At 36.3% G+C, this 23387-nt stretch overlaps 2 protein-coding genes across 2 annotated transcripts; both read left to right on the top strand.

The window, feature by feature from the left end:
- Positions 1–8: 8 nt before the first annotated feature.
- LOC102809573 (uncharacterized) lies at positions 9–17166 on the top strand. Its single transcript, XM_085491521.1, has 4 exons — positions 9–105; positions 9573–9642; positions 14242–14569; positions 14988–17166. The coding sequence occupies exons 1-4, from the start codon at positions 76–78 to the stop codon at positions 15184–15186; spliced, it is 627 nt and encodes a 208-aa protein (XP_085347647.1). The 5' UTR covers positions 9–75; the 3' UTR covers positions 15187–17166.
- A 1536-nt stretch (positions 17167–18702) lies between these two features.
- On the top strand, positions 18703–22468 carry LOC100376380 (uncharacterized). Its single transcript, XM_002738507.3, has 4 exons — positions 18703–18926; positions 19424–19493; positions 20574–20709; positions 22100–22468. The coding sequence occupies exons 1-4, from the start codon at positions 18834–18836 to the stop codon at positions 22311–22313; spliced, it is 513 nt and encodes a 170-aa protein (XP_002738553.2). The 5' UTR covers positions 18703–18833; the 3' UTR covers positions 22314–22468.
- Positions 22469–23387: the final 919 nt, after the last annotated feature.

Raw genomic sequence — 23387 nt, 5'->3', positions numbered from 1 at the left:
TTGGAGTCGTAACACGGCACCTTTGTTCAACTGGATTTGGTTCACAACGGGGAAATTGGCTAATGAAAAAACAAGATGGACATGAATATGGAAATGAAAATGCACGTAAGTTCACAATCGACAAATCCATATAATCATTGAAATCACTTGATATTAATAGCAATCGGAATAAGCATTTATTAAGACAATGTATTTTACTTTGGGAGTAGGGAGTGAAAGGTGGCCACATACACTCACAAATGCTGTGGTCTTAATACTAAAAGTGTAATAGAGTAGACAACATAATTACGTTGGTCGTTGAGAGTACGAGCATTCAAGTACTGTGTTCGATTACACACATGTATAATGAAATCAAAGTTGCTTTATCCGAAATCAAATCGTTATGTCTTCGAGGAATATAATAGATTGTTTTCATTTAAATGCGTTGATCTGCACGTGAGACGTAATGAAACTGTTTACCAGCAAAGTTTCACAAAAATACATACAAATAAGGAAATTGTTTTTGTATAATACAGATGGCGTGTGTTTGTTTTGTAATCGTGTAGGTAAGGTCGAAAGACTGGCGCCAATCATTTAATGATTAGTACGTGACTGGCAATAGCATGTCTCCATTGAAAACACGTATTACTGACACGATAAATTTTTCGATGAAAATTCTTGGAAAATAAATATAAATTGCGTAAACGAGGAGTGAAAGCGAAAGTCCTGTGCTGGGATCGCGGTTAAAGGACTTTCGCGTTCACCCCGCATTTACGCAATTTATATTTATTTTTCACGAATTTTTCATCGGAATCTCAACAGACTGCAAGTCTACTTACAAGACCCAACTGAACGATAATGAGTCACAGAATCAAATTGATAGAAAGGAGACGTATGTTGAATAACTGGTTGATTGATTTTATAAAACAGTAGTACTAGTATTTAACTAAACACAGTTACTGATTGTTTAGTCTCGTGATGGTGGACCATGAACACATTCATAGAGGCGGCGGCATGATATTTTGCATGGGGTAGGGGCGAGATCTGCTCACCCTTAAAACCATTGAAATCTAGACCCCCCTGAAACGCTATTTCCTGCATTTTGAGGGGCAAATGTTGATGAGACAAGAGGTATCATCTTGGTTTGCCGCCGCCGCCACTGATTCATGACCCGATAAATTCATTGAAATATAGCTGTATAGTGGTGACCATGGCAACCATAGCCAATTGGCTATAACGACGTGGGAAGTCTCAATCAACCATTAAATGTATATATGATACTGAAATTTGGGCTGACGAGATATCACATGACAACAATATTTTTGAGCAAGTGTGTAGTCATTTTAACCGCTTTATACTTGATGCCAGTTATTGGTGTAAGATCAGAGTTAGGTAGATTTCCAATTAGAATAAAAACAACTCTAGCAAAAATATTTGTATAGACTCAGCATGTTTGCTGACATTAATATTTTATAATGCGCTTGAAAACAAAGCAATTAAATCAAAGTGGATAAACTATATCGACAATATTATTGGTCATCAGCCAGTTAAAAAACATCATAAAAGTGAAATTAACACCCCAATGCAGTCTTGGAAGGAGCACTAGTAGTAGAGACAAAAATGAAGGCAATAAACTTAGGACATATAAATAATTTCAAATAAACTGTGAATTTGAAAATTACCTAAATGAAATAAAAAAACTTTAGCTTATGTTATCAAAATTTAGCCTTAGTGATCACATTTTAGAAATTGAACTTGGGAGAAAGAGAAAACCAAAACTACCATCTGCAGAACGAGTCTGTAAAAAATGTGATCAAGGTGATATTGAGGATGAAAAGCATTTTCTTATGAGCTGCTCAGATTTTGAAAATGAAAGAACAATCTTACTGAAAAACTGCGAAATTACCTCCAGTGAAGAAAACAAAAAATATTATTATTATTATTATTATTATTATTAAAGTGCTTGAGAAATGTTATAAACGAGTTTTTTTTTAATGGGGCATTCCCTGTTTTATGATATTGTACAGAAATTAAAAAAATAATGCAAACACATGGCGGAAAAACGATGATTACTTCGCGTTTGGACCACGCCCCTTAACTCATGGCTCTAGATTTTTTCAGCTCTCTGACGAATACCTGCATACTTATTTACACTGGTAAAACTGTTTGACTTTTGCTAATTCGCAGAGATAACTGTGTTTCATTTCTAAACAGTACACAAAAGCCACGTCAGGTTCAAAACTACCGGTAAGCAGAACAGAACATTGTTGGAACCATGGTAAAATGTTACGTGGTTGAGCAGATGAAGTAACACCGTACTAATAAACCCCCTTTCCTAGAATTAATGGTACAAGACTATGTTTCGTTATTCAGTTTAATTCCCAATAATTCCGTGAGTTATTTTTGTAAACTAAGACAATAATTTCCACCATATTACGCACCACTTTTTTCAATGAAGGCTTTTCGGGGCCCGACGACACGGTTTCCCATAGGGTACTGCAAACTGTTAACGTGGCCTATTTAAAGCACAGTATTCTTATAAAATACCATGGTTTCTAAGTTACCTGGTTATCTGTGTTAACATTTATTTTGGCTCCCAACTACCAAAATTACAAGATTACCCAAGTTTACTGGCTATTTAAAGTATCATATGGTTGCTAAGTTACCAGGCTATCCATTTTGTCAGAATATTCAAATTACCAGACTATCAAAGTTGTCAGAATATCCAAATTACCAGGCTATCAAAGTTGTCAGAATATTCAAATTACCAGGCTATCAAATTTGTCAGAATACCCCAATTACCAGGCTATCAAAGTTGTTGGAATATCCAAATTACCAGACTATCAAAGTTGTCTGAATATCCAAATTTGCCAGGCTATCAACGTTGTCAGAATACCCCAATTACCAGGGTATCAAAATTGTCAGAATATTCAAATTACCAGGCTATCAAAGTTGTTAGAATATCGAAATTACCAGGCTATCAAAGTTGTTAGAATATCTAAATTACCAAGCTATCAGAGTTGTCAGAATATCCAAATTACCAGGCTATCAAAGTTGTCAGAATATCCAAATTACCAGGCTATCAAAGTTGTCAGAATATCCAAATTACCAGGCTATCAAAGTTGTCAGAATATCCAAAATACCAGGCTATCAAAGTTGTTAGAATATCCAAATTACCAGACTATCAAAGTTGTCAGAATATCCAAAATACCAGGCTATCAAAGTTGTCAGAATATCCAAATTACCAGGCTAGCATAGTTGTTAGAATATTCAAATTACCAGGCTATCAAAGTTGTTAGAATATCCAAATTACCAGACTATCAAAGTTGTCACAATATCCAAATTACCAGGCTATCAAAGTTGTTAGAATATCGAAATTACAAGGCTATCAAAGTTGTTAGAATATCTAAATTACCAAGCTATCAGAGTTGTCAGAATAAACAAATTACCAGGCTATCAAAGTTGTCAGAATATCCAAAATACCAGGCTATCAAAGTTGTTAGAATATCCAAATTACCAGACTATCAAAGTTGTCAGAATATCCAAATTACCAGGCTATCAAAGTTGTTAGAATATCCAAATTACAAGGCTATCAAAGTTGTTAGAATATCTAAATTACCAAGCTATCAGAGTTGTCAGAATAAACAAATTACCAGGCTATCAAAGTTGTCAGAATATCCAAAATACCAGGCTATCAAAGTTGTTAGAATATCCAAATTACCAGACTATCAAAGTTGTCAGAATATCCAAATTACCAGGCTATCAAAGTTGTTAGAATATCCAAATTACCAGGCTATCAAAGTTGTTAGAATATCCAAATTACCAGACTATCAAAGTTGTCAGAATATCCAAATTACCAGGCTATCAAAGTTGTCAGAATATCCAAATTACCAGACTATCAAAGTTGTCAGAATATCCAAATTACCAGGCTATCAAAGTTGTCAGAATATCCAAATTACCAGGCTATCAAAGTTGTTAGAATATCCAAATTACCAGGCTATCAAAGTTGTCACAATATCCAAATTACCAGACTATCAAAGTTGTCAGAATATCCAAATTACCAGGCTAGCATAGTTGTTAGAATATTCAAATTACCAGGCTATCAAAGTTGTTAGAATATCCAAATTACCAGACTATCAAAGTTGTCACAATATCCAAATTACCAGACTATCAAAGTTGTCAGAATATCCAAATTACCAGGCTATCAATGTTGTTAGAATATCCAAATGACCAGGCTATCAAAATTGTTAGAATATCCAAATTACCAGGCTATCAAAGTTGTTGGAATATCCAAATTACCAGGTTATCAAAGTTGTTAGAATATCCAAATTACCAGGTTATCAAAGTTGTTGGAATATCCAAATGACCAGGTTATCAAAGTTGTTAGAATATCCAAATTACCAGGCTATCAAAGTTGTCAGAATATCCAAGTTACCAGGCTATCAATGTTGTTAGAATATCCAAATTACCAGGCTATCAAAGTTATCAGAATATCCAAATTACCAGGCTATCAAAGTTGTTGGAATATCCAAATTACCAGGTTATCAAAGTTGTTAGAATATCCAAATTACCAGGCTATCAAAGTTGTCAGAATATCCAAATTACCAGGCTATCAAAGTTGTTAGAATATCGAAATTACCAAGCTATCAGAGTTGTCAGAATATACAAATTACCAGTCTATCAAAGTTGTCAGAATATCCAAATTACCAGGCTATCAAAGGTGTCAGAATATCCAAATTACCAGGCTATCAAAGTTGTCAGAATATCGAAATTACCAGGCTATCAAAGTTGTCAGAATATCGAAATTACCAGGCTATCAAAGTTGTTAGAATATCCAAATTACCAGGCTATCAAAGTTGTTAGAATATCTAAATTACCAAGCTATCAGAGTTGTCAGAATATACAAATTACCAGTCTATCAAAGTTGTCTGAATATCCAAATTACCAGGCTATCAAAGTTGTCAGAATACCCCAATTACTAGGGTATCAAAGTTGTCAGAATATCCAAATTACCAGGCTATCAACGTTGTCAGAATATCCAAATTACCAGGCTATCAACGTTGTCAGAATATCCAAATTACCAGGCTATCAAAGTTGTTAGAATATCCAAATTACCAGGCTATCAAAGTTGTTAGAATATCTAAATTACCAAGCTATCAGAGTTGTCAGAATATACAAATTACCAGTCTATCAAAGTTGTCTGAATATCCAAATTACCAGGCTATCAAAGTTGTCAGAATACCCCAATTACCAGGGTATCAAAATTGTCAGAATATTCAAATTACCAGGCTATCAAGGTTGTTAGAATATCGAAATTACCAGGCTATCAAAGTTGTTAGAATATCTAAATTACTAAGCTATCAGAGTTGTCAGAATATCCAAATTACCAGGCTATCAAAGTTGTCAGAATATCCAAATTACCAGGCTATCAAAGTTGTTAGAATATCGAAATTACCAAGCTATCAGAGTTGTCAGAATATACAAATTACCAGTCTATCAAAGTTGTCTGAATATCCAAATTACCAGGCTATCAAAGTTGTCAGAATACCCCAATTACTAGGGTATCAAAATTGTCAGAATATCCAAATTACCAGGCTATCAAAGTTGTCAGAATATCGAAATTACCAGGCTATCAAAGTTGTTAGAATATCCAAATTACCAGGCTATCAAAGTTGTCAGAATATCCAAATTACCAGGCTATCAACGTTGTCAGAATATCCAAATTACCAGGCTATCAACGTTGTCAGAATATCCAAATTACCAGGCTATCAAAGTTGTTAGAATATCGAAATTACCAGGCTATCAAAGTTGTTAGAATATCTAAATTACCAAGCTATCAGAGTTGTCAGAATATCCAAATTACCAGGCTATCAAAGTTAAGTTGTCAGAATATCCAAATTACCAGGCTATCAAAGTTGTCAGAATATCCAAAATACCAGGCTATCAAAGTTGTTAGAATATCCAAATTAGTAGACTATCAAAGTTGTCAGAATATCCAAATTACCAGGCTATCAAAGTTGTTAGAATATCCAAATTACCAGGCTATCAAAGTTGTCAGTATATCCAAATTACCAGGCTAGCATAGTTGTTAGAATATTCAAATTACCAGGCTATCAAAGTTGTTAGAATATCCAAATTACCAGACTATCAAAGTTGTCACAATATCCAAATTACCAGGCTATCAAAGTTGTTAGAATATCGAAATTACAAGGCTATCAAAGTTGTTAGAAAATCTAAATTACCAAGCTATCAGAGTTGTCAGAATATACAAATTACCAGGCTATCAAAGTTGTCAGAATATCCAAAATACCAGGCTATCAAAGTTGTTAGAATATCCAAATTACCAGACTATCAAAGTTGTCAGAATATCCAAATTACCAGGCTATCAAAGTTGTTAGAATATCCAAATTACCAGGCTATCAAAGTTGTTAGAATATCCAAATTACCAGACTTTCAAAGTTGTCAGAATATCCAAATTACCAGGCTATGAAAGTTGTCAGAATATCCAAATTACCAGACTATCAAAGTTGTCAGAATATCCAAATTACCAGGCTATCAAAGTTGTCAGAATATCCAAATTACCAGGCTATCAAAGTTGTTAGAATATCCAAATTACCAGGCTATCAAAGTTGTCACAATATCCAAATTACCAGACTATCAAAGTTGTCAGAATATCCAAATTACCAGGCTAGCATAGTTGTTAGAATATTCAAATTACCAGCTTATCAAAGTTGTTAGAATATCCAAATTACCAGTCTATCAAAGTTGTCTGAATATCCAAATTACCAGTCTATCAAAGTTGTCTGAATATCCAAATTACCAGGCTATCAAATTTGTCAGAATATCCAAATTACCAGGCTATCAAAGTTGTTAGAATACCCCAATTACCAGGGAATCAAAATTGTCAGAATATTCAAATTACCAGGCTATCAAAGTTGTTAGAATATCGAAATTACCAGGCTATCAAAGTTGTTAGAATATCTAAATTACCAAGCTATCAGAGTTGTCAGAATATCCAAATTACCAGGCTATCAAAGTTGTCAGAATATCCAAATTACCAGGCTATCAAAGTTGTTAGAATATCCAAATCACCAGGCTATCAAAGTTGTTAGATTATCCCAATTACCAGGCTATCAAAGTTATCAGAATATCCAAATTACCAGGCTATCAAAGTTGTTAGAATATCTAAATTACTAAGCTATCAGAGTTGTCAGAATATCCAAATTACCAGGCTATCAAAGTTGTCAGAATATCCAAATTACCAGGCTATCAAAGTTGTTAGAATATCGAAATTACCAAGCTATCAGAGTTGTCAGAATATACAAATTACCAGTCTATCAAAGTTGTCAGAATATCCAAATTACCAGGCTATCAAAGTTGTCAGAATACCCCAATTACTAGGGTATCAAAATTGTCAGAATATCCAAATTACCAGGCTATCAAAGTTGTCAGAATATCGAAATTACCAGGCTATCAAAGTTGTTAGAATATCCAAATTACCAGGCTATCAAAGTTGTCAGAATATCCAAATTACCAGGCTATCAACGTTGTCAGAATATCCAAATTACCAGGCTATCAAAGTTGTTAGAATATCGAAATTACAAGGCTATCAAAGTTGTTAGAATATCTAAATTACCAAGCTATCAGAGTTGTCAGAATATACAAATTACCAGTCTATCAAAGTTGTCTGAATATCCAAATTACCAGGCTATCAAAGTTGTCAGAATACCCCAATTACCAGGGTATCAAAATTGTCAGAATATTCAGATTACCAGGCTATCAAAGTTGTTAGAATATCTAAATTACTAAGCTATCAGAGTTGTCAGAATATCCAAATTACCAGGCTATCAAAGTTGTCAGAATATCCAAATTACCAGGCTATCAAAGTTGTTAGAATATCCAAATTACCAGGCTATCAAAGTTGTTAGAATATCCAAATTACCAGGCTATCAAAGTTGTTAGAATATCCCAATTACCAGGCTATCAAAGTTGTTAGAATATCCCAATTACCAGGCTATCAAAGTTGTTAGAATATCCAAATTACCAGGCTATCAAAGTTATCAGAATATCCAAATTGCCAGGTTATCAAAGTTGTTAAAATTTCCAAATTACCAGGCTATCAGAGTTGTTAGAATATCCAAATTACCAGGCTATCAAAGTTGATAGAATATCCAAATTACCAGGCTATCAAAGTTGTCAGAATATCCAAATTACCAGGCTGTCAAAGTTGTTAGAATATCCAAATTACCAGGTTATCAAAGTTGTCAGAATATCCAAATTACCAGGCTATCAAAGGTGTCAGAATATCCAAATTACCAGCTTATCAAAGTTGTTAGAATATCCAAATTACCAGTCTATCAAAGTTGTCTGAATATCCAAATTACCAGTCTATCAAAGTTGTCTGAATATCCAACTTACCAGGCTATCAAATTTGTCAGAATATCCAAATTACCAGGCTATCAAAGTTGTTAGAATACCCCAATTACCAGGGAATCAAAATTGTCAGAATATTCAAATTACCAGGCTATCAAAGTTGTTAGAATATCGAAATTACCAGGCTATCAAAGTTGTTAGAATATCTAAATTACCAAGCTATCAGAGTTGTCAGAATATCCAAATTACCAGGCTATCAAAGTTGTCAGAATATCCAAATTACCAGGCTATCAAAGTTGTTAGAATATCCAAATCACCAGGCTATCAAAGTTGTTAGATTATCCCAATTACCAGGCTATCAAAGTTATCAGAATATCCAAATTACCAGGTTATCAAAGTTGTTAAAATATCCAAATTACCAGGCCATCAAATTTGTCAGAATATCCAAATTACCAGGTTATCTAAATTGTCAGAATATGCAAGTTACCAGGCCATCAAAGTTGTCAGAATATCCAAATTACCAGGCTATCCAAGTTGTCGGAATATCCAAATTACCAGGTTATCCAAATTGTCAGAATATCCAAGTTACCAGGCTATTCGAGTTGTCAGAATATCTAAATTACCAGGTTATCCAAATTGTCAGAATATCCAAATTACCTGGTTATCCAAGTTACCTGGCTGTGCATGTTACCAGACTATCCAAATTACCGGTCATATTGTTCTAGTAGGTACGAACTTGCAGAAACACAAAATATAACAATGTATCAGAATGTATTTAGGTCATTTGGAAGAGGTTTATCTTTATGTTAATTATACGGCCTTCTATTAACGAATTAAAATAAGAACACGTTTATATAAATGTATAGAATTGATAGAATCTTGTCATTACATTCTCTGATACATGTTCCGCTATCACTTTATGTTATGATTGAAATTAGCATAATTCATGCCCCCTAAAGGTCACAAATCCTGCCACCTTCTTGTCCTGTAACAGTAGTGAAGAACATTACACCTATATATTTTGTAAACTGTTTTACAATTTGTACTTCTATAACGACTGCACATATTTTCTTGAAAAAATAATTGAGAAATACTCATTGATAGTGCATTTGTACCCATGGTAAGTACCAGGATGTGTGACCTTTAGATAGCCACATATGGTCCATTGAATGAGTCACATTGTCCAATCAACTTGTCAGTTTTTTTCATTTTGCCAACAGAATCATTTCTACTCTGGGAACGATGTTGGTTATGCGTTGTTTGAATTTATAGACGTCAGTTCAGGGTTTGGTATGTATTACTCTGTCTGTATTGTTGCCCTATCCAGATTACCACTGAGAACACCTCAAATACAGCGTGTCTATTCGATTTGGCAGTAACCACGTAACTTTAGAACTTCCGGGGTCGGCACGTTTAGTGATCTACAAACCGCACGCACTCGCAGTCAGTGAACCATCAGTTCAGTCACTAAAGATGTACAGAGTTCTCTCTGCCATTTTGTGTGTTGTGTATTTTCGTTTATGTTTGAATATAATATATAATTTCATGAGAACACATAAATTCATCAACATCTGATATATACTATAATCATGAATACCATATGCAAGAATCACGTCATAGGGCTCTTTAACACGATGTTATGTTGAACTATGACCCGCCCTCATGAATATTAAGTAGTTATATTATTGCGCATGTGTATTCTCTTGTCAGTCAGTGATGGATGCAGCATGGTCTATATTTGTTCTGCACCCACTATACAGAATAAACGCCGGGGGTCACTCTATATGGCATTCTACCCCATGTGCATTCCACATTTAGCAGGAAAGGACGATGTTTTTCACCTTCTAAAGCGAGCCCGCACAGGAGCTAAATATACCCCCTTTAAAATGATAATGTCTACAATAGGCCCCCAAGAATAAACTCACACTACAGGGTTGCTGTGCCCGCTGTAGGCCCCCTCTAGCAACAACCCCTCCCATGCATCTCCCTCGGTCCCGAATTTGCGGACCCATAACACAATGAATGACACCAACAGGAGCATACACAACAACCATAAGTAGCTTGTTTGAGTAGGCCACACTCAACTTGAGTGCAAAACAAACGGCAGAGAATGCTCAAAATAGGAGGTATGATGTTCTCAATATATGTCTGCAATAGGGGGTGTTTTTTCGTCAATGTGTCTGCAATAGGGGTACTAAATTTACACTGCGTCCGCCATTGGTTTGCCAATGTGCTGCCAGTCCAAGGGGCCTATTGCATAGTTGCAAATAATGTGGCAAGAAACATGACCATGATACAAACAAATGTCCTACCAATAGAAAGTAATGCCATAACTGCAAAAGGATGAATCACTTTGCCTCACAGTGTATGACTGTGAGTTTGAGGAAATACAGTTAGTCACGCCATCGCCAAAAAAGCAGTTTTCCCAAGCAGACACATGCTACAATGAACATTAATAAGAGACCAGTCAAGTTTCAGCTTGATTTGGGAGCATCATGCAACATCATTCCATTAAAGGAACTATGCAATGTGAATGATTATGAATTCATAAAGACAGATTGAGTACTAGTGATGTACAACAAGGCAACGATGAAGCCTAAAGGACAGACCAAAGTCAAAACGGTCAACCCAAAAAATGGAAAGAAATACAGAGCAGAGTTTGTAGTGTTTGACGATGAGACATGCACACCGTTACTAGGAAGCAGAACTATTCATCAAATGAGAGAGACTAGCAGTACACCAAACTGACAAAAAACTGATATGAAGCCAGTGTCAGTAGAGCAAACAGTCAAAGGGTTTCCAGACGTCTTTGAATGTACAGGTAAATTAGCAGGAAAGTACCACCTTGAGTTAGACCCAAGAAACCAGTAATTCATCCTCCAAGGAAAGTACCTGTATCAGCCAAAGGTCAGCTAAAGGATGAACTTGATAGACTGATAAGAGAGAAAATAATAGCACCAGTTACAGAGCCGATACGCTGGGTGTCTAGTCTAGTAACAGTAATCAAGCCAGGCAAAATGAGAATCTGCATTTATCCCTGTGACTTGAATACAGTACTACGTAGAAGTCATTACCCTTCATCGACTATAGAAGACATATTACCAGAGCTGAGCAAAGCTAAGGTGTTTTGGATGCCAAAAATGGTTTCTGGCACATTGAGTTGGATAACGAGAGCTCTTATCTAACTACATTCAATACACCATTTGGTAGGTTTCGTTGGTTACAAATGCCCTTTGGTATATCTACAACGCCCAAGGAGTACCAACATAGACAAGACTAAGCTATTGAAGGATTGCCAGGTGTGAGGTCCATAGTCGATGACATACTGATATTTGGTGAAGAAGAATTAGTGAGTGAAGCTATAATATACCACGACATAAAGATGCATGAACTGATGAATCGATGCAGAGAGCGCAATCTGAAACTGAACAAATACAAAATCAAATTGAGGTTAAGTCAAGTTCCATTCATTGGACACCTCATAACTGATGAAGGTCTAAAGCCAGATCCAGCAAACGTGAGAGCTTTGACTGAGATACCAAAGCCGAAAGATGTGGCTGGAATTCAGAGATTCCTAGGATTTGTCAACTACCTGAGTAAGTTTCCAAAACTTAGTGATATCTGTGAGCCACTCAGAAAGCTAACACACAAGGATAGTGAGTGGTGTTGGTTGAAAGTCCATAATGACACAATAGACGAAGTGAACGGCTAATCACTTCTTATCCAGTACTGCAATACTATGAACTAACCCTGCAGACAGACGTGGCATGGTTTATGTGCAGCCCTAACCCATAATCGTCAGTCAATAGCTGTCACAAACAGAGCTTTAACAGATGCTGAGACGAGATATGCTCAAATAGAGAAAGAGTTGTTATCAGTTATTTTTGGATTAGAAAGATTTCACCAGTATACCTATGGTATGAAGGTTAATGTACAGTCAATTCACAAACTGTTGGAGATAATTCTGTACTCCAAAACTCCAAAGAGACTGCAGAGAATGCTGTTAAGATTACAATAGTATGAGGTAAACCTGTTATATCATCCAGGAAAGCAAATGTACACTACATACACTAAGCCGTGCATACTTGCTGGATGAACCTCTAGAAGGTTTGTAGACAGATATTAAGACAGTGAACATGTTAGATTATCTACTGATTGCATAACGATGATATCAGACAACACAAAAAGCGACGAAAGCCTTCAGATATTGATACAAACTGGATTTCCAGAAAATAAGGCCTAGTTACCTGCACAAATAACTCCTTATTTTCATATTTGTGATAAACTAAGCATGGTGTGATATTCAAAGGTGAAAGAGCAGCAGTACCACGTTCACTAAGAGATGATATGTTAAAACATTATCATTCATCACATATTGGTATTGAGGGATGTCTACACAGAGCCAAAAAATCATTGCACAGGCAAAACATTAGTGCAGAGATCAAAGATTACATCGCAAAATATGATGTGTGCCAGACTGTAGGAACGTGAGACAGAAAGAAACTCTGATTCCGCATGAAGCTCTGGATAAGCCGTAGGCAAAAGTTTGAACCTACCAGTTTGTATTGAAAGGAAGAGAATACTTAGTCACTGTAGACTGCTATTCCAACTATTGAGAGATTGACTACTTACCAGATACAACAACGAAAACATTCATGGGTAAACTCAAAGCCCAATATGCTCGACATGGGATACCAGACACATGTGTCTCAGATAACGATCAACAGGAAACATCAGATGCATTCAAGAAATTCAGCAAAGATTGGGGATTAAAATATATTATCTCTTCTCCATGATACCACCAGAGCAATGGTAAAGTTGAGAATGCAGTGAAGACAGCAAAGAACATCATGAGAAAATTATGACTAGCTGGCTCAGACCCTTACTTAGCTATTCTAGATTTCAGAAACACTCAAGGAATGAACAGCAGCCCAGAGCAGAGACACATGAATCGGGGAACAAAAAGCGAACAAAGACTACACTACCTACAACCTACCTACAAACTTCACAAACCATCAATAGTGAGGAATGCAGATAAAGAAGGACAAAGCAAAGCAAGCATACTACTATAACAAATGAGCCAAATATCTACAAACACTTCAGCAAGGAGACACAGTAAGAATTATGCCAACTGCAATATCAGACAGAGTGGGAAAAGGTTGATGTCACCAAGCAAGTGAACATTAGTTCATATGAAGTTACAACAGAGGACAGACGAACTCTACGTAGAAACTGCAAACACCTGAGGAAAACCTGTGAGAAATACACGTCAAACAAATCTAGCAGCAAGAAGTGAAACCAGGGAGCAGGAAAACAAGATCATATCTCAAGATGTCTCCATAGCAAAGCAAGATGACAGCATACAAAAGTACACAAAACACTGTAGAAAATTCAGTTAGAATGAGTAGATCAGGAAGTGTTATCAGAAAGTCACAATATTTAACTACGTAGAGGGCTGTTAGTCTAGATTTGTCGTAGTTATAACTAGTAGTTAGCAATATTTTAGATGGTGAACTGTTAGAATGCTTTCATGAGAGAACAATAGTTCATTAACTGAGAACTTTTGAAATGTTTTACACTATAGAATCGTTTTCATTGATTGATTGATTGATTGATTGATTGATTGATTGATTGATTCATTCATTCATTCATTCATTCATTCATTCATTCATTCTTGTTTTAACAAGATGTTATGTTGACCTGCCCTCATGAATATTGCGCATGTGTATTCTCTTGTGAGTCGTTGATGGACGCAGCATGGTCTGTATTTGTTTACCAACTATACAGAATAAACCCAGTGAGTTACACCGTAAGGTATTCTGTCATTAATTCATGCAAGCAGCATTTTGAAACAGGCTCCCTCTAATATGCTATAATTATTGTTTGCAGGACTTTTCGTGCTTTGTGTTTTCACAATGGTCATCATTATAATGCATGCTTACGTCAAACGCGTCATCAATAATTGGGAAATAAAACTGTCACAATCCATCTTACTGAGCAACCATACTGCTAAAATGCTAACTCCACCTGAAATAGCAGACCCGACCTTAAACAAATCTCTTTCAATTGCCATGGGACTCAATCGGTGGAAAACGTATGACGTGATTTTGAAGACGTTATCTAAAGATAATGGCACCGAAGGAATGGAACATGGAAGTGGTAAAGTGTCAAAAGACAGAACATCGTGCAACATGAGAGGAAAGATTAATAAACAAAGGTAAAATAAAATGATATATTGTTGTAGATTGTCAGTTACGTATTCATTCATCCAATATTTCATTCCTCTTTCACTATTGAGACATTCAATTTATAATTCGCTTATGTCCAATCCAATTAAATTTATTTAAATTGGCATATGTTAATTAAACATGGGAAACATTTTGGCGTGATTGATCAACTTTAGACTGAATTAACTGCAATTGAATTACTAAAAACACTACAGTTCACTCTCATAATTATTCAATACATAAACCAGGTAGATTTTGAAACTTCACATGTTTTCAATTTATTTATTTGGACAATTTGGTGATACATACACTTAGATTAGGTGTGCATGTCTGGCCGCTACCTACGAATAGTGGACTGCGAATATCACAATTGTTTTATCATGATATTGTGTTATCATTTATTCGCAGATTAAAAATCCACGTGGTACAGACGATTCTTCACATCACTCAACTTATCATGAGTTACGTCACAATGCTGCTTGTCATGAATTATAACATATGGTTATTAGTGTCAGTCGCCGTTAGTGGCGGAATTGGATATTTCGTATTTGCCAGCGAAGACACTGGGTACCGACGATTGAGGGCGCGACCGCCTGTCGTAGTTTAACTATTTTCTGGTGCGAGAGAGGGACGACGATTATTATAATTTGATATATTGAAAAAAACATTACGCATTACGTCATTACATTAAGTGGCCATTTTATGTCAAGAGTCGTTCAGATCGGATATAGAACAGAAATCCTGGGAGGTTTCGGTCTTCTTTTCAATGGTCGCCCGTTTATTAAAAGCAATATAATGCAAATAATACAAACGTCCGTTCGAATGTGTTCCTGTTTTTTTTGGAATTAATTGCGTACACGTTGTTATGTGCAGTATGTGGCTCGATTACAAATTCAACACGCGACGACCATCGCTCGTAATATAGTCAATATCCCCGAATTCAAGCTGTGATTTCCGGCTGCAAAGCTACCATCAATATATTACCATTTACATTTAACGACATATTCGCAAAATGTTGAGATGTATTTACATTCAATACAACTTGGTTTATGTTGCATACTGGGACAACCAAAGATGTGTATTCAGTTTGAAAAAAAATAGGTAAACGGGCTCACCCACCTTCCTTTTGGCTGTCAGTAGTGTAGCAAACCAGTGAGCTAGAAATATTATGCTTTTAAGTTCATGCACATGATTCTGGATTCTCTCAGGTTCACGGCTGACTCCATTGGTGTGACTCACATCTGTCTCCATTGGTGACTTGGTGATACTTCTCTCTGCCACAAGTTCAGATTTTCCAGCCATCTTCTTTCCCTATTTTTAGCATTTTCCTTCCCCTAATCCGGGAACTCACTTTTCAGGTCCAAAATCGTTCACTTTCGACCAGCATAAACAAACATAAATTTAGGAAAGACTATCCCAACCAATGTCTCGCTCCTTGTACTTGGTGAATCCTAACAACCAAAATAATTAGTTAATTTTTTAAAGATTCAGATTATACCAAAGTGATCTTGCTTTATACATGAAATGCAATAGTATATGTTTTCCACCAGATAACGCGAATGTGGAAGCATCCAGGATGCCGACGAGTGACAGTGGACTACAGCTCAACATTATTAAGACAAACCTATAGAAGCTTTAAAACCTAGAAGAAAAAATGGGCCAGACTGGACAAAAGCATGACTTTCCTGAATTCTTTTATTGAGGATTATAAAAAAAAATGCGTGTATAAAGAAACTGTACAGCTCCCTGAAACTGATCTCGCATTCACACAACAAATTACAAGACCTTGAACAGTACACCAGCAGAATCGAAATTGTTTTGAAAATTGCAGCTGTTGTGGAGGATCTCTGCCGATGTCATTACCTGCCCTCTCCAAGAAATGTAAACAATAAAGACCTCGATTTACACGTATACGTAGAACTGTACGAAATACTATTTACAAATTGCAGCCAATTTGAAGTTCAACTTTTGAAGTTATAGATGAAATCATTTTCTCAATTTCTGACAACAGAGTCTATGATGTCATACTTTACCCATAATCCTTTGCTTTAGAATCAACATGGCTGACTACAAAATACTGATGAAAAGTTGAATATCTGGAGAATAAAAAGTGATATAAAATAATGCAAATTGCATTCTCCTACATTTGTGGAGCTTTTTCTTGAGGGGTCATTATGTTGTCTGGCTTGACTTTCTCTTTAATGATAACACTAACCACAATCAATGTAAACATGCATACAAGAGAAGCTATAAATTTACATCAATGGGAGAGCTTACATTGTTTCGTTCTTAGTATACATGTTCATTAGATCTGAGAGGTAGACCACTTACCAGCGATTTATATCACTTACCCAAATCAGTGGAGGTTACGCTAATACAACGTGCGACATGGGGTAATTTGATTGACAGCTGAACGTTTATTTTGACTCCAGTATTATATCAAGTTTATTGAAAAAGAAAACAACAACCCCAGCTCACGTGTGTCTTTGTATACAATCCGTAGAGTTGCTGTTGTTGTTATATTGTCCTCGTGGAAAGAATTGTTGGTAAACTAATTAAACTAAATGTTTCGTCATCTTTTTTCCGACCTCATTGTCTTCCTATTTGTCATTATCACGTTCGTTCATTATGACGTTATTGTCGACAATTAGAAAAAATAGCGTACTTATATCTGTCTATCAAAGTGATGTAATTGCATATATGCCATCGTCTGATTTGAAAGTCTAAAAGTGTTATATCATATGTGTACTTGTATCTCCACGTGATCAGTCGTTATATTTGTTGTATATATTTAATTGTATCCAATGTAGACCCCCATTCACTATATGTATTAGAATATCAACGAACAGATCTGAAGTATATGGAGATTCAAGACGACTGCTAGAATCTAATCATATTTAGAGGATTCGCCGTAATATCTTATCACAATTACACCCGCGGGCGCTTCATCTGTGTATTATCCACGTGGCTTTATTAGCCTCTGTCCATCACGTAAATTGTTTCCGTTTCGATTATACTTCCCTCAGCGGTATACAGGGTAACACAAGCGGCTTTCCGGGCGCCACTTCTACCGCCAGAGGCTGAAGCAACAAGTGGTGTTGCCAATCTCTAAAGCATATTAAGCTCATTGGTTAGAGTGACGTTTCAATTTTGAACAGTAGATTTTATCCTAGTTATAGTTTTATACCGACGTATTATTGTGGTCGGTGTGTTCGATTACTATTTATTAAAATAAACAAATTGTATAACTTAAAATATTATCATCTTATTTTTCTCTATATGCGGGCACCCTTTGCATATTTCAAAATATATTATGCAACATTTTTTTTTATCTGTGTATTTTTTTCGTTCATCATTTCTTATAATAATTACCCGCACATGTATATATTTCTATACATTACTAATACATAACTTTACACAACAAAATAGTTGCAGGGTCACTCATTACGTAATTATGTGTTTCATGTACTAAAAAACACACAAAAAAAACACGGAACTACGTCCCAGTAATATCTTTTAGAACGTATACAATATCAATATACAAGTTTCGTAGGGGGTGATTTTGCAGTGTAAACGTCTGATGGCTCATCAGAACGCCGGGAACCTGGGATACCAACGAACAAATTGCGCGAGCTAGAAAGCCTCTCATTCTCATAGGGAACCCAACTGATGGCGCTATAACTCGCAAATTGAACATTATTGCTTTCTGGTCAGCACAGTTACAAATTCAGCTCTGCCAAGGACATGTATATTGTATTACATTATTTCGTGTTTCACACAGTGACGATAGTGGGCATTACAGGGCACAATATGGCTGTTTCTAAATGTACGCACACCTGTATTCACTTCCCTGGGGAGGTATAATTTAAGTACGGTAGTCGATTTTTCCCCAATCAGATCTTACTCTCATTTTTAGTTTCTAAAATAACTGCAGTGTCTATTATTAAAACATTTCAGTCGTCGTGCAATGCGCGTTCAAAATTTCGTGCAAACAAACAATGTACCCTGATCGTACCCTATACAGATCAGTATCGACAGATGTTTTCGTGTCACAGCTCTTCGGAGACAATTGTTCGGATCACGTGTGAAATGGCCTCCATCACGTGACTGTGTGAGTGTGTTTGTTTAGTGATATGCGGGTATGTTTCAAATGTTTTACTAGTATTTCATCCCGTTAATATCACGGGTGTCATTTTCACGGTCATTGCTGGATCGCCGAATGTGTATTTGCCACCGTGACAGAGTCGAGCGCTGATGGAGGCGGTCATCATGAAAATAGAGATGAGTTCGACGGCGACGGCTCCATCACATGATAACCATGTGGTCAACCTTAATAATGGTCACCAGGTAATGTTTGTTCGTCTGTCCTGTGGGTGGATTGCGCACTGTATCCCGTAAACACCTTACATGATATTGTGGGTGGGAATCGGAAATCAACTGTACCAATTTAATTTCCAATGCAACATAAAAGCTGTGTCTTACAGTTGCCTCACATAAAGCACGTAAAAGGGAATGTAAATTTTTCATATTCGGGTGATTGGTGCCTTATAGTATGGTACTGTATATTGATGTATTGTGTTCGGACCTCTATCTAGAGTGACCCCAAAAGTATGACCCCGAATGTAAACAAGACAGTCATAAACTCGATATCGGACAAATGACCGAGGTCAATGGGAGTTACTATTATTTGTAAAGTCTACTTGCTGTACTGCATAGCCAGGGTATAAGTGGATGTGTTGGATTGATTACTATGTTGGGATACGTTATGAAATACTCCACAAATATATTTAAATATATTCATTTATTCTCCATAATTCTTTCATTCATACAATTTATTTATTTAGACGTATTTACATGGAGGTCACATTCTACGCAACGTATTAGTTGAAGGATTCAATACTACAACCACGACAGGTGAGTTTACACTTTTCAAGTGTTATTGACATTGCCATCACTCGAGGGTGGCGGCCTGCTTCGAGACTGACGTCGTTATTCAATTACCCATAATGCAACTTGATCCAGTCAAGATATCAATTTCGAATCACTCATCATACAAACCACTATCAACAGAACTCATTTGTTGGGTCTTGCTTACCGGTATTTGAAAATATACTATCGTTAACGCGCGTAATTTATGCATAATATATAGAAAGTCGTTCGTTCTTAGAACGTCACCAAAAGGTTCAGAACTATCTGGATCATGATGCCATGAGGAAACAAAGAGCGGTGATGATTTCCCATATTCACTGACAAGATAGATAGTATATTTCGGAACTGTGATTACATTCCGAAACCTTCTAAATATATATTTATTGTGGAGTCTTGTTTGCAAGCTTTTAAAAATATAAGTTCTAAAAATGTATTCTCGTCACGGTCATACATTACATATCTCGAGATTTCGTTCTCTTCAAGATTTCAGTGGCAACATCATTTTAAAGTTAAATTTGTTATTTCTGTTTTATATTGTATATTTTCAACACTGAAAAACATGAAAATATATGAAATAATGGTTGACAAAGGAATTAAATGAAAAGAAACATACCATTAAGGTTATGAATACAATCGTTCCTCATTCCCTTCTTGGGGATCCAAAATTGACTATATTTAGTCAGACATGTAAATTGATATTTTCCCAAGAAATTGTTTCAGGTATGGAACCGAGTTTGTCTTAATACCTCCATCGGTAAGCCAGTTTTGTTTCACGTTTTTAAGCGGTCAAACCGGATGGAAGTCTATATAATTTATAATAAGCTTCTGAAGAACAATTTGATACATAATAAAATATACCCAGTAAAACATCAGTAGTCAGTTCTTCGAGTGTGTTTTGAGAATGTCTACTATATGTCGACCCTTCCCCGTGATGATGCAATGCGCGAATCACGCCCGCATTTGCATTCGAGGTACTGAGAATTACGACATGATACTGCAGTATTTTGTCAACCAGTTCTTTACTTTAAGTTTATTATTAACTATTTTGTTTGTGTGTTTATACAGAATTTGCGTGTTGTCTGTTTTTGGTGTTCTTCTGGATGTTCTGTTTCGAAGCAGTGCGGTTTATGCAAACTAAGCTATCTAAACATATTTTATACGAAGAAAGAAAGAGACGTCTCGGAAAAGAAAGAGAAAACAGGTATGTTACCTGCAAGAACAAGGAAAATACTAGTAGTTCCATCTTTAGAGAAAATACAATCTCGCTTAAAAAGAATCTTAATCGTTCCAATGGAAACAACAGAGAAGTAAGTCGTCTCACCTGCGAAGGAAAGAACTCACGTAGCTATATATTAGGAAAGAAGGCAATTATGCATGAAAATAACCATAGTATCGACTATGGAAACATAAATACACTGTCCACAGATTACATTGTTAATCGCCCGGTGTGCAAAACAAATGAAGGTTCAGGAGACCAGCAAAATCTACATACGTCGAATCTACGTAAATTACGTGCTCCAAGAAATACGGGTGATTTCACACAAACGACTACATCATCTGGACAGACAGTGAAACAATTGAGTGGTAATTCCATTCAAGATTCGAGTGACAGCTTGGTAAGGAAGTCGTGCGACAAGTCTCGTGTTCCAAGTCTCATGTCAGAAAAACTGCTCATAGCAGAGACAGCAGAGAGTGCAGTTACCGACATCCTCTGTAATGGCGAAACAAATTTTATATCGACAAATAATGACAACATTTTCCCTGAAGACAATAATCAACACAGCGAAATAGGTCACGGTGACCCGTGTTTGTATCCCCAAGTCGGACCGGTTAATCGTCACCTGACACATGTGTCAGAGGAAGAGATAAAATTGCACATCGTCGTAGGTAGCTATCGGGATCAGAATGACAAGAAAGAGCGCCACCATGACGACACATTGACTCGCTCTCGAAAACAATCTGATAGGATTTGCTATTTTAATGATAGCTCGACACCGGGCGATGACATTTTTACAACTGACTTTTCAGAACAAAGCGTGTATTATTCTAGGGAGAAGAAAGTTGTGTTATCAACAGGGTCAGAGAGTAACAAGAGAATGAAGAAAGCAGATACTAATTACGGAAATCGTAGCAGATGTAAAATGTAATGAGACAGTATTATTTACATATCATTATCATGTTTAAATATACGATTTCGTTAGTTGTGTGATTTGGTATGTACAATGGCAATCACTAATCATGCATATTGATGTATTTTTCTCGAATGAATATGAGGTTATTACGAGAATACGAAGACAGTACAGCTAAAGTATCGACCGACGCGCAGCGGAGGTCGATGTGCGGCGTACTGTCTGAGTGTATACTTTGAGGTATTCTCGTAATAACTATATTACCATACATATTTTCCTTCCATGGACACAGTGTGCGATGCAAAAGCAGCGTTTTAGTTTTTTGGCAAATCAATGTTTAATTTGGCCAAAACCATAAATTAAAAAAAAAATGTTCGTTCTTATTGCAGCTTTAAAAAATAAATGCAAAACAAAATACATTCAACTAATACGTATTATTAATTAATATTTGTTTATTTGCAGGTTACAGTATCGCTTAACGTCGACCTTGTTGCATGTGATTCAAGTAGTTATGGCTTACGTCATCATGCTCCTCGTCATGTCGTATAATTGCTGGGTGTTCGTCGCCGTCGTTGTTGGCGGTACTGTGGCTTACTCCGCTTTTTCAGTAGAGCAGACATCGCGAGTTTATCAGTGCGAACTGGAACCACCAGAACCGAGGCCAGCCGCAGTCTGAAATTCTAAAACAATGTCGATTGACACGTGACTTATGACGTCACTACATTCTTTTGTCTGGAAGTTTACCTTACCAATGGAAAGCGTGACGTTGGTTACGTCGAAACCGAGCATGTAAGATAATTTATTCATACCAATATTGCGTGACATTCTAAAAAAATCCACCAAATTTGCGGACTGTATTACAACTTCCAAGAACATTCGACGTGATCTGAGATAAATCTCGCGAGACCGAATCATCTACCGAATTTGCACCGCGGTTGTCGCGAATTATAAAGATGTTTGACCAATCACTAACTTTACATCACATGACGCCATACCCAGACGACGTCATACAATCATGGACATTGTCACTTGAACGCTCATTGAGTTGTGCAAATTATTCACAAATTTGTATAATGGTTCTCTTTTATTTATGATTCTATATTTACATGGAAATGAAACATTGTCAGTGTTTGTTTCCATGTTTAAATGGCGTGTTACTAATTGTAATAACTAAAAATAAAAGAAATAAACAAATACGCTTGTACACCCGTGACCATAGATTACAATTAATCGTAGCATCTATACAACATAGCCAGGAGAGCGAAACCAGTGTTTTTTGGAGATTCTATGCACAGTTCAGATAAAGTTGAGTCTATCATGTCAGTAATATGTTCGTTTAAATAACGGAGTGAACTGCGTCTTGCTGACAATGTTCCTTAATAGTTGCGCCCTCTAAGGGCCTTAGGAGTATACTAGTAATGGGAGCACGGGCGCTTGCAACAGGATTTATGGTTAAGGGAGATAGGCTTGGGTAGGGTTATATACTAGTATAGAAATAAATTTATTGCAAGCGCCCGTGAATGGGAGTATGACGGACGTTGTATCATCTATAATTTGTAGTACATATGTAATGTTTTTTATTGATATAGGATGTTATACATTTTGTATATACTACACCATTTTCATTAATAAATTGCTAGAAAGCCTCTGGTTTACCCAGGTGAGATATACAGGTGATTTTCCGTTCGTTGTGAAATTTCGCGTATTGCTCGAAAAGCGCGGACCGAACTTCTGAGGCACGAAATCTGAA

The sequence above is a fragment of the Saccoglossus kowalevskii genome, chromosome 16 (assembly GCF_978046115.1).
Source record: "Saccoglossus kowalevskii chromosome 16, keSacKowa6.1, whole genome shotgun sequence".
In the NCBI taxonomy this organism is placed as follows: domain Eukaryota; kingdom Metazoa; phylum Hemichordata; class Enteropneusta; family Harrimaniidae; genus Saccoglossus; species Saccoglossus kowalevskii.
This window is presented reverse-complemented; position numbering and strand designations above follow the sequence as displayed.

Coding starts and splice junctions, on each gene's coding strand:
- LOC102809573 (XM_085491521.1), top strand. CDS start 76: ATGGACATGAATATGGAAATGAAAATGCAC. Junction 106..9,572: donor ATATGGAAATGAAAATGCAC/GTAAGTTCACAA, acceptor TTTTGCCAACAG/AATCATTTCTACTCTGGGAA. Junction 9,643..14,241: donor AGACGTCAGTTCAGGGTTTG/GTATGTATTACT, acceptor TATTGTTTGCAG/GACTTTTCGTGCTTTGTGTT.
- LOC100376380 (XM_002738507.3), top strand. CDS start 18,834: ATGGAGGCGGTCATCATGAAAATAGAGATGAGTTCGACGGCGACGGCT. Junction 19,494..20,573: donor CAATACTACAACCACGACAG/GTGAGTTTACAC, acceptor GTGTTTATACAG/AATTTGCGTGTTGTCTGTTT. Junction 20,710..22,099: donor GGAAAAGAAAGAGAAAACAG/GTATGTTACCTG, acceptor GTTTATTTGCAG/GTTACAGTATCGCTTAACGT.